Source organism: Onthophagus taurus, chromosome 10 (genome assembly GCF_036711975.1).
Source record: "Onthophagus taurus isolate NC chromosome 10, IU_Otau_3.0, whole genome shotgun sequence".
In the NCBI taxonomy this organism is placed as follows: Eukaryota; Metazoa; Arthropoda; class Insecta; order Coleoptera; family Scarabaeidae; genus Onthophagus; species Onthophagus taurus.
In genome coordinates, this window is record NC_091975.1 from 9,365,082 (window position 1) to 9,377,178 (window position 12,097).

General features: G+C 27.5%; 1 protein-coding gene across 1 annotated transcript in view; it reads left to right on the forward strand.

Annotated features, from left to right (window-relative positions):
* LOC111419002 (zinc finger protein 284-like) overlaps positions 1–10,860 on the forward strand; it is a 78,386-nt gene extending 67,526 nt beyond the window's left edge. Inside the window, exons 4-5 of the mRNA XM_071199450.1 lie at positions 2,465–2,862; positions 2,911–10,860. Of these exons, the coding sequence (XP_071055551.1) occupies positions 2,465–2,862; positions 2,911–3,589 (1,077 nt within the window). The 3' untranslated portion in view covers positions 3,590–10,860. The remainder of the gene's footprint in view (positions 1–2,464; positions 2,863–2,910) is intronic.
* Positions 10,861–12,097: the final 1,237 nt, after the last annotated feature.

The window sequence follows — 12,097 nt, forward strand, 5'->3', positions numbered from 1 at the left end:
GTTTGAAATGAGAGAAGACGTGAAATGAATCCAAACATGGCATATCTAAGAGTCATAGGACCCAAGATATAAACGTACGTATAAAATCAAGATGGCCGAAAACAAAACACTAATTAATTGTGTCAATTTTTCGTTTAAAAATTAATTTTATGGTTAATGTGAGGGTGTGATATATGAAATTGGGTTAAAATTTTCTGATTTTTACGAAAATCTTATTTTTTATAACGTTTTAGAAAATTTTTAATATATATTGATGTAATAAATGATATCGAGATAAGTTTGAAATGAGAAAAGACGTGAAATGAATCTAAACACGGCATATCTAAGAGTCATAGGACCCAAGATATCAACGTACGTATAAAATCAAGATGGCCGAAAACAAAACACTAATTAATTGTGTCAATTTTTCGTTTAAAAATTAATTTTATGATTACTATGGGGGTGTGATACATGAAATTGAGTTAAAATTTTCTGGTTTTTAATAAAATCTTATTTTTGATGACGTTTTCGAAAATTTTTAATACATATTGATGTAATAAATGATATCAGGATAAGTTTAAAATGAGAAAACACGTGAAATGAATCCAAACACGGCATATCTAAGAGTCATAGGACCCAAGATATAAACGTGCGTATAAAATCAAGATGGCTAAAAACAAAACACTAATTAATTGTGTCAATTTTTCGTTTAAAAATTAATTTTATGATTAATATGAGGGTGTGATATATGAAATTGGGTTAAAATTTTCTGATTTTTACGAAAATCTTATTCATTATGACGTTTTTGAAAATTTTTAATATATATTGATGAAATAAATGATATCGGAATAAGTTTGAAATGAGAAAAGACGTGAAATGAATCCAAACACGGCATATCTAAGTGTCATAGGACCCAAGATATAAACGTACGTATAAAATCAAGATGGCCGAAAACAAAACACTAATTAATTGTGTCAATTTTTCGTTTAAAAATTAATTTTATGATTAATATGGGGGTGTGATACATGAAATTGGGTTAAAATTTTCTGATTTTTACGAAAATCTTATTTTTTATAACGTTTTAGAAATTTTTTAATATATATTGATGTAATAAATGATATCGGAATAAGTTTGAAATGAAAAAAGACGTAAAATGAATCCAAACACGGCATATCTAAGAGTCATAGGACCCAAGATATAAACGTGCGTATAAAATCAAGATTGCCGTAAACAAAACACTAATTAATTGTGTCAATTTTTCGTTTAAAATTTAATTTTATGATTAATATGGGGGTGTGATACATGAAATTGGGTTAAAATTTTCTGATTTTTACGAAAATCTTATTTTTATAACGTTTTAAAAATTTTTTAATATATATTGATGTAATAAATGATATCGGAATAAGTTTGAAATGAGAAAAGACGTGAAATGAATCCAAACACGGCATATCTAAGAGTCATAGGACCCAAAATATCAACGTGCGTATAAAATCAAGATGGCTAAAAACAAAATACTAATTAATTGTGTCAATTTTTCGTTTAAAAATTAATTTTATGATTAATATGGGGGTGTGGTACATGAAATTGGGTTAAAATTTTCTGATTTTTTCGAAAATCTTATCCTTTAAGACATTTTCGAAAATTTTTAATATATATTGATGTAATAAATGATATCGGAATATGTTTGAAATGAGAAAAGACGTGAAATGAATCCAAACACGGCATATCTAAGAGTCATAGGACCCAAAATATCAACGTGCGTATAAAATCAAGATGGCTAAAAACAAAATACTAATTAATTGTGTCAATTTTTCTTTTAAAATTTAATTTTATGATTAATGTGAGGGTGTGATACATGAAATTGGGTTAAAATTTTCTGATTTTTACGAAAATCTTATTTTTTATAACGTTTTAGAAATTTTTTAATATATATTGATGTAATAAATGATATCGGAATAAGTTTGAAATGAGAAAAGACGTGAAATGAATCCAAACACGGCATATCTAAGAGTCATAGGACCCAAGATATAAACGTACGTATAAAATCAAAATGGCTAAAAACAAAACACTAATTAATTGTGTCAATTTTTCGTTTAAAAATTAATTTTATGATTAATATGGGGGTGTGATACATGAAATTGGGTTAAAATTTTCTGATTTTTACGAAAATCTTATTTTTTATAACGTTTTAGAAAATTTTTAATATATATTGATGTAATAAATGACATTGGGATAAGTTTGAAATGTGAAAACATGTGAAAACACGTCATATCGAAAAGTTATAGAACCCAAAGTATAAAGATTTGTATAAAATCAAGATGGCCGAAAACAAAACACTAATTTATTGTGTCAATTTTTCTTTTAAAATTTAATTTTATGATTAATATGGGGGTGTGATACATGAAATTGGGTTAAAATTTTCTGATTTTTACGAAAATCTTATTCTTTTTGACGATTTTGAAATTTTTAATCATTTTTTTTTCAGCCCATTGAGATAGATCGATGTTTTACATCACCATCATGCTTAGATCGCCCCCAAAGTGCCCACAGTAGCCGTTCTTCAACTCCCTTTGCACTACCATTTCCGACGTTAGCGACGTCTTTACTCGAAGTGGGTTTGATGCATCCGGCCCTATTAGGCGAGGAGATGTTTCGATGTTCGGCTTGTATGGCAGCATTCCCTTCAATTTGGCTTTTAGAACAACACACGGCTTTACAACACATAGGCGCATTGGGTTCAATCGATAAACCGTTCGTTTGCGAACAATGCGGTCAAAGTTATCGATACCGATCGGCTTACGTGAAACATAGAGAGCAAAATCATCGGGCAAGACTTCCGGCGGATAAATTATTTTCTTGTGATGTTTGCGGGATGCAATTTAGGTAAGAAAAAAAGTTACTTTTAATTATAATTAATTTCAAAAATTTTAGGTATTTAAAATCGTTTAAGAAACATCGTTTAAATCACGCTTTGGAGCGTCTTCATGGCAAAACCAACCCAGATTCCCAATCTTCCGATTCAAAACCGGGCCAAACGAGTTCGATTCAACCGGATAACAGCGATCAAGTTTCTAGTTCAAACGAAACCCTCGCGATTGAAGATGCCGAAGAAACTATAACGATTAAAAAGGAGCCATCTTCAGATAATGATGCAACCCAAGAAGCTAACTCTTCGGATGTTGATAAAAATGATCCGGATCAAGATCAAGATGACACAATTGATTCGATGGTGGGGTTTCCAAGACCAACGAGCAGTACTGCTTCATCAACATCGGAAGCTTATCGGAATGCGCAAGAAGCGTCGATTATCAGTTTTTTACGAGCGGATGCGGCGGAAAGGCAAAGAGAAAGGAGGTTTGCTTGTCCATTTTGTGGGAAATGCGTGCGATCCAAAGAAAATTTGAAATTACACGTAAGAAAACACACGGGGGAGAGACCTTTCGTCTGTTTGTTTTGTGGTAGGGCTTTTGGGGGGAAATCGGATTTAACGAGACATCTTCGAATACACACCGGTGAAAGGCCTTACCATTGTGATTCTTGTGGGAAATGTTTCGCGAGGGCTGATTACCTCTCGAAGCATTTAACGACGCATCTCAACAGCCCGCGTTGATTGAGCCAAAAAATAAGAAAACATTTTTGTTGTTTTTCCGTCCTTTACGAATTATTAAAAAAAAAAGATAGAAAGGAGAAGGAAATGTGATGATTCGTATATTGAAAGGGTTGATTAAAATTAATTTTTTTATCAACCTAGAAAGTCCGCAATTTGTTATTTGGCTGTGAGCAAAATATTCCCTTCTCAAACACAGTCTTTGGTGAGATTTTTTATTTTTTGTGTTTTTCTTAAGAATCTCTTAAAAATGAAAGGATTCGAATGAAATTAGTAAACCGTCAAATTAATAAGTAGTAAAAGAGGATTTTAATTTTAATTTTTAGTTGTAAATCGTTCTTTCGATGTCTATCGATTTTAATATTAGTGAGTTACCAAGCAATATAAAAATTAATTAAAAATAAAATTAATTAATGGAAACAAGAAAAAAGTAAACACACAGCACTGTAGTTCCTTCCTAGTCACGAATAATTAATAAAAAATAATAGTAGTCAATTGATCGTCGGCGCCTTTTCAAAACGAAACTTTTTATAATTATAATTATCTTTTCTTCTTTCCAAATTAAACAATAATAATTAGTTTATGTGGTTTTATAAAGAGCCATCTAAACCAAAAAGAACGAAAGAAAGGTGGATGAACAACGAATTTTTATTATAAATAAAAAGAATCGAAAATTCGTTGCGTTATGTTTTTCTGTGCCAAATTGTCATACCTCATATTTGTGAATATCTGTACAGAACTGTCTTTTGTCAGTGTAACCAAAAAAAGAAAATTACAAAATAACTCAGTGTAGTAATAACTAATAAATGTTTAACATCGAACAGGCTGCCTCCGAGTAATAAAATTAAAACTAAAAAGAAATTATTTTTTATACACTATTACAATAGATTATCTTGTTGCTGAAAAAAACGTTAACTTGAATTCAAGTTAATTAAATAATAAAGCCGACTGTTGTTCATTTTTCTACAACAAACTGCTCAAAATACAATCAGGAATACAAAAGAAGTAAATAAACCAGAACTGTATATTATAATAAAATAACCCGATTATTATATTATTATTAAATCGTTTTTTACGCCAATTAAATCCAACCCAAATTGTTTTTATTTCAAAGTTTTTAAGATGTTAAACATTTACATAAATATGTATATTTTTTGTTGTCGAATTTTTATGAAATAAATGAAAATGTTTCCGTACCATTTTGCTTTAGGACAAAAATTGTGGATAATATGTTTTATTTTATTATCAATTAACTATGTTATGTAGGGTGGAGATGGTTAATTTCATTTTTTATAGGTATTAAAATTTTAAAGTACAACAATTTCATTCGTATTAAGTTTAGTTGAAATGGATTGAATTTGGTGGGTTAGATTTGGGTTCTGATTGGGTTGGGATGAGTTGGGGTGAATTCGGGCTTGGATTGGGTTAGGTTGATATGTGTTTAATTGAGATGGGTTGGGCTCGAAATAGCAGAGAGGACGTAGAAACGGAGATGGCAGGATGTATCAACTCAGCACCATGGGGGAAGAGAATAGAAACGATAAAGGAAGAAGAATTCTCATGGGGAATAAAAAGAATAATAAAATCGTATCTATCCCAAAGGAAGATAATGCTTCCAGTGGGATGGGAAGAGAATATGACGTTATGAAATATTTTCTTGAAAGAATTGCAGAATAGATGAGAGATGGGAAAATATTTGGATGTTTACCTGGATAAAGGTTTTTAAAACCTGTCAAGAAATTAGTTGAAGGGAGGGTATCCGAAACAAGCAAGAAGAAAACTGCTGGGATGAGTTTGGTTGCGTTGAATTGGGTTGACATGGGTTCAATTAGGTTATGTTGCAGTTAACTCTTCAAATTTCGCAAACACTCGAGATATTCAAGTCCTGTGGCCATGAAGTTCACATTACCTGGTCACTAAAATGCTAAAAACCTTCTTTCTTGCTGCCTATGCTAAGTTATCTACTTTGAGCTCTTGCAAAGTCTAAGTTGAATACCTTGTACATATTATCTGCTCAACCTAATAAATCAGTTTCTATCATATCATCCAGCAAGCTGAAGAACAGTTACTCCCACTCATTGTCTGCTAAACATTATCTCTCCAAAGATTTTACTTTTTCCTATTCTATAGTCTCGATTATGCAACAATTTAATCAAATTTTAATATTTTCGGAGTTTTCTTAATATTGACGCATCTAAGAGCAAAAGTGCAAGAGAGCAATGTTGTTAATAATAAAATTTGCTACAACTTTTGTTCTAAAAGTTTTTTTATAATATTCTCCGATTCCAAAGTGTTACTTTTAATAGCTTGAAAAAGCAACAATTTCATCAAATTTTCATATTTTCGGAGTTTTCTCAATATTGACGTATCTAAGAGCAAAAGTGCAAGAGAGCAATGTTGTTAATAATAAAATTTGCTACAACTTTTGTTGTAAAAGTTTTTTTATAATATTCTCCGATTCCAAAGTGTTACCTTTAATATCTTGAAAAAGCAACAATTTCATCAAATTTTCATATTTTCGTATTTTTCTCGATATTGACGCATCTAAGAGCAAAAGTGCAAGAGAGCAATGTTAGTCACAATAAAATTTGACACAACTTTTATTCTAAAAATTTTTTTATAATATTCTCCGATTCCAAAGTGTTACCTTTAATAGCTTGAAAAAGCAACAATTTCATCAAATTTTCATATTTTCGGAATTTTCTCAATATTGACGCATCTAAGAGCAAAAATGCAAAAGAGCAATATTGTTAATAATAAAATTTGCTACAACTTTTGTTCTAAAAGTTTTTTTATAATATTCTCCGATTCCAAAGTGTTACCTTTAATAGCTTGAAAAAGCAACAATTTCATCAATTTTTCATATTTTCGAAATTTTCTCAATATTGACGCATCTAAGAGTAAAAATGCAAAAGAGCAATATTGTTAATAATAAAATTTGCTACAACTTTTGTTCTAAAAGTTTTTTTATAATATTCTCCGATTCCAAAGTGTTACCTTTAATAGCTTGAAAAAGCAACAATTTCATCAAATTTTCATATTTTTGGAGTTTTCTCAATATTGACGCATCTAAGAGCAAAAACGCAAAAGAGCAATATTGTTAATAATAAAATTTGCTACAACTTTTGTTCTAAAAGTTTTTTTATAATATTCTCCGATTCCAAAGTGTTACCTTTAATAGCTTGAAAAAGCAACAATTTCATCAAATTTTCATATTTTCGTATTTTTCTCAATATTGACGTATCTAAGAGCAAAAGTGCAAGAGAGGAATGTTGTTAATAATAAAATTTGCTACAACTTTTGTTCCAAAAGTTTTTTTATAATATTCTCCGATTCCAAAGTGTTACCTTTAATAATTTAAAAAGCAACAATTTCATCAAATTTTCATATTTTCGTATTTTTCTCGATATTGACGCATCTAAGAGCAAAAGTGCAAGAGAGGAATGTTGTTAATAATAAAATTTGCTACAACTTTTGTTCTAAAAGTTTTTCTATAATATTCTCCGATTCCAAAGTGTTACCTTTAATAGCTTGAAAAAGCAACAATTTCATCAAATTTTCATATTTTCGGAATTTTCTCAATATTGACGCATCTAAGAGCAAAAATGCAAAAGAGCAATATTGTTAATAATAAAATTTGCTACAACTTTTGTTCTAAAAGTTTTTTTATAATATTCTCCGATTCCAAAGTGTTACCTTTAATAGCTTGAAAAAGCAACAATTTCATCAAATTTTCATATTTTCGGAGTTTTCTCAATATTGACGCATCTAAGAGCAAAAATGCAAAAGAGCAATATTGTTAATAATCAAATTTGCTACAACTTTTGTTCTAAAAGTTTTTTTATAATATTCTCCGATTCCAAAGTGTTACCTTTAATAATTTAAAACGCAACAATTTCATCAAATTTTCATATTTTCGTATTTTTCTCAATATTGACGTATCTAAGAGCAAAAGTGCAAGAGAGGAATGTTGGTCAAAATAAAATTTGACACAACTTTTATTCTAAAAATTTTTTTATAGCATGCTCCGATTCCAGAATGTTACCTTTAATAATTTAAAAAGCAACAATTTCATCAAATTTTCATATTTTTGGAGTTTTCTCAATATTGACGCATCTAAGAGCAAAAATGCAAAAGAGCAATATTGTTAATAATAAAATTTGCTACAGCTTTTGTTCTAAAAGTTTTTTTATAATATTCTCCGATTCCAAAGTGTTACCTTTAATAATTTAAAATGCAACAATTTCATCAAATTTTCATATTTTCGTATTTTTCTCAATATTGACGTATCTAAGAGCAAAAGTGCAAGAGAGGAATGTTGTTAATAATAAAATTTGCTACAACTTTTGTTCCAAAAGTTTTTTTATAATATTCTCCGATTCCAAAGTGTTACCTTTAATAGCTTGAAAAAGCAACAATTTCATCAAATTTTCATATTTTCGTATTTTTCTCGATATTGACGCATCTAAGAGCAAAAATGCAAGAGAGCAATATTGTTAATAATAAAATTTGCTACAACTTTTGTTCTAAAAGTTTTTTTATAATATTCTCCGATTCCAAAGTGTTACCTTTAATAGCTTCAAAAAGCAACAATTTCATCAAATTTTCATATTTTCGTATTTTTCTCGATATTGACGCATCTAAGAGCAAAAGTGTAAGAGAGCAATATTGGTCAAAATAAAATTTGACGCAACTTTTATTCTAAAAATTTTTTTATAACGTACTCCGATTCCAGAATGTTACCTGTAATAATTTAAAAAGCAACAATTTCATCAAATTTTCATATTTTCGGAATTTTCTCAATATTGACGCATCTAAGAGCAAAAATGCAAAAGAGCAATATTGTTAATAATAAAATTTGCTACAACTTTTGTTCTAAAAGTTTTTTTATAATATTCTCCGATTCCAAAGTGTTACCTTTAATAGCTTGAAAAAGCAACAATTTCATCAAATTTTCATATTTTCGGAATTTTCTCAATATTGACGCATCTAAGAGCAAAAATGCAAAAGAGCAATATTGTTAATATTAAAATTTGCTACAACTTTTGTTCTAAAAGTTTTTTGATAATATTCTCCGATTCCGAAGTGTTACCTTTAATAGTTTGAAAAAGCAACAATTTCCTGGAGTTTTAATACTCAACTAAAATATTGTAAGGATTTTAATACCTATAGAAAATAATTTTAAATCCTCCAACCTTAGTTTGAAATAAAAAAAAACTATATAGTATATATTTTACATAATTAAATTTAAATAGTTAGTCAATAGACAATATTAGATATCTCTATTACAATTAATGATTAAGACATAACAATGCAACTTACAACAATTGGTACAAATCAAAAGCAACAACTTTTTCTTTTTTGATTTCGTTATTTCAATTTGTTAACGAAAACTTGTCCATTAAAAGCCAGCCATAAAACCGTTTTAAACCATAGAACGTAAGGATTTACTATATTTACATAAAATGTGCCTTTTTCAATTCAAACCGTCAATGATAATGATTCTACACAGATATGAAACATACAAACAAATAAAACTTGTCCTAAAGCATTAACTACTTTAAGCAGCAAGTCCATAATGATATATTCCAATTAGTTTTTAACGTTTAAAAAAATTATAATTATTAATGATACGCAGCAAATTAAAAAAAAATAAATTGAAAGCACAGTGTAAATACAAGAAATAAAAATATATTAATACTATTATAATATTAATAATATAAAGTATATTTAATTACATACATGTTCCTACTTCGTATAATATAACAGAAAAAATTCAGAAATTAATGATGATGTAAAAACATGAAATTAATTTTCGTTTATTTAAAATTAAATTGATTTTTTTGAATTAAATTTGGACTGTAAGTTATAGTGAATGTAAAAAAAACTATATAAATATACAAAATAGGAGGGGCATAGACTTAAAAATGAAAAGAAAATGATGCAAAAAAAAACTGTTTCAATGACTAAGTGTTACTCGTTTTTCGGTGTTTAAAGCGTATATTCTACGTAGTTTTTATATATTGAGGATGAAAAAGAAAACTAAATTAACCCTTTTTGTTCCGAAAAGAAAATATTATCCTAGCAAAAAAATGAATTGTATATTTGGCTTCAAAATTTTTGCAAATTGTAGATAGATCTAGAACACGATTAAATCTAAAAGGAGACACGTTTATGTAATTTCCGCTCTTATATGTGTGTACGCGTATGATTTTCGCACATTAAATCGTTTTCATCAAATCGAAAATAAAAATTAAGTTAATTAAGTTATTTCGATTTGGTGAAGGCGTGAAATAACATTTTTCGACACATAAGTTGATGTAATACGAATGTGATATTTTTCTTAGTTCGAGTATATTATTATAATAAAAAAAATAATATAAATGAAACTAAAAAAAAATTAGTATGTGAATAATTAATATTAAAAAAATTATATATTATATATATTAATCGTAAGCGATAATTTTTTAAAAACAGTGCGTGATATATTATTAAATTGTTCTCAATATAAATATTTTTTATTTTATTGTTTTGATTTATCCGACTATACAACGACAATATTACAATGTAAATAGAAAAAACGAAAAAAAAAACGACAGCCGCCCATAAGTTTTGATTTAACTGGAAAATATTAAAAAAAATTATTTTTTTTTAATTTTAAATTATTAAGTAATTGGCAAAGCGAATGTAAAACTTAAAAATAATAAAATAAATAACGGAATAAAATAAATGGGAAGGTCGATTATGCTCAGTAATGTTCATAAAAAGAATTATGGTGCTGCAATTACAGAAACGATAATGTGATATGGTTTATTTCGTTTCAACTCCGTTATTACAATTAATAAATATACATAAAAAAAAATTAAGTACATGAAAAAAGTGGATATTATTATAAAAATATATATATTATTATAAGGTTTTAGGGTTCATAATAAAATATAATATATATATTACAAGAAAAAAAAAGTGCGGAAAAACTATTATATTATACATACGATATTATTATATATATAACTATATTTTATTTGTATTTCTCAGTGTGATGTTTCTCATTACCACGTAAAATTAAAAAAAAAAATAAAATAAAATCGAAAAAAATAGTTAAAAATGTTTGATTCAAAACCGATAAATTGATATATGAATGTGTGATCATTTAAACGTTTACAAAAAGATGTGGAAATTTGAAGGAAATTGAAAAAAAAAACGATGTAACACACGCCTATTTGTAAGTCTGTGTACAAAATACATCGAAATATATGTGTATTTCAATTCTCTGGGGTGTGTTTTATTTTTTTTATTCTTATTAATATATATTTATTAATATACCCGATTTTTTAAAATTTTAAAACGTTATTTTTTAAATCCAACCTTGTTTGATCGTTATAGATATGAAATAAAAATTTTAAAAAATCGTATCTTAAGAACGAATGGAGATACCTCCATGAAGTTAAGAACATTTTAAAGCGAATTTAATAAAGAATTAATGTGCCATAAATAATTTCTTGTTTTCCATAAACACCGATGTTGTGATTTTTTAAATCCAATTCTGCATATTTGACTGTTTTGATATGAATAAACTTTAAGAAATCGTATCTCAAGAACTAATTGAGATATTACTATGCAATAAAATGCAATTTAAAGCAAATTTAATAAAGAATTAATGTGCCATAAATAATTTCTTGTTTTCCATAAACACCGATGTTGTGATTCTTTAAATCCAATTCTGCTTTTTTGATTATAGAATTGAAGAATGAAACTTTAATAAATGATATCTTAAGAACGAATTAAGATACGATGATGAAATAAACAACATTTTAAAGCAAATTTAGTTAAGAATTAATGTGCCATAAATAATATCTCATTTCCCATAAACCCCGATGTTGTGATATTTTAAACTCAACTTGACATGGTTAATTGTTATAGATTTGAAATATAGAACTTTAGAAGAGCGTATCTCAAGAACGAATGGAGATATCTCCATGAAGTAAAGAACATTTTAAAGCAAATTTAATAAAGAATTAATGTGCCATAAATAATTTTTTATTTTCCATAAATACCGATGTTGTGATATTTTAAACTCAACTTGACATGGTTAATTGTTATAGATTTGAAATATAGAACTTTAGAAGAGCGTATCTCAAGAACGAATGGAGATATCTCCATGAAGTAAAGAACATTTTAAAGCAAATTTAATAAAGAATTAATGTGCCATAAATAATTTTTTATTTTCCATAAATACCGATGTTGTGATATTTTAAACTCAACTTGACATGGTTAATTGTTATAGATTTGAAATATAGAACTTTAGAAGAGCGTATCTCAAGAACGAATGGAGATATCTCCATGAAATAAAGAACATTTTAAAGTAAATTTAATAAAGAATTAATGTGCCATAAATAATTTCTTGCTTTCCATAAACACCGATGTTGTGATAATTTAAATCCAATTCTGCTTTTTTGATTTTAAAATTGAGGAATAAAACTTTAATAAGTGATATCTTAAGAATGAATT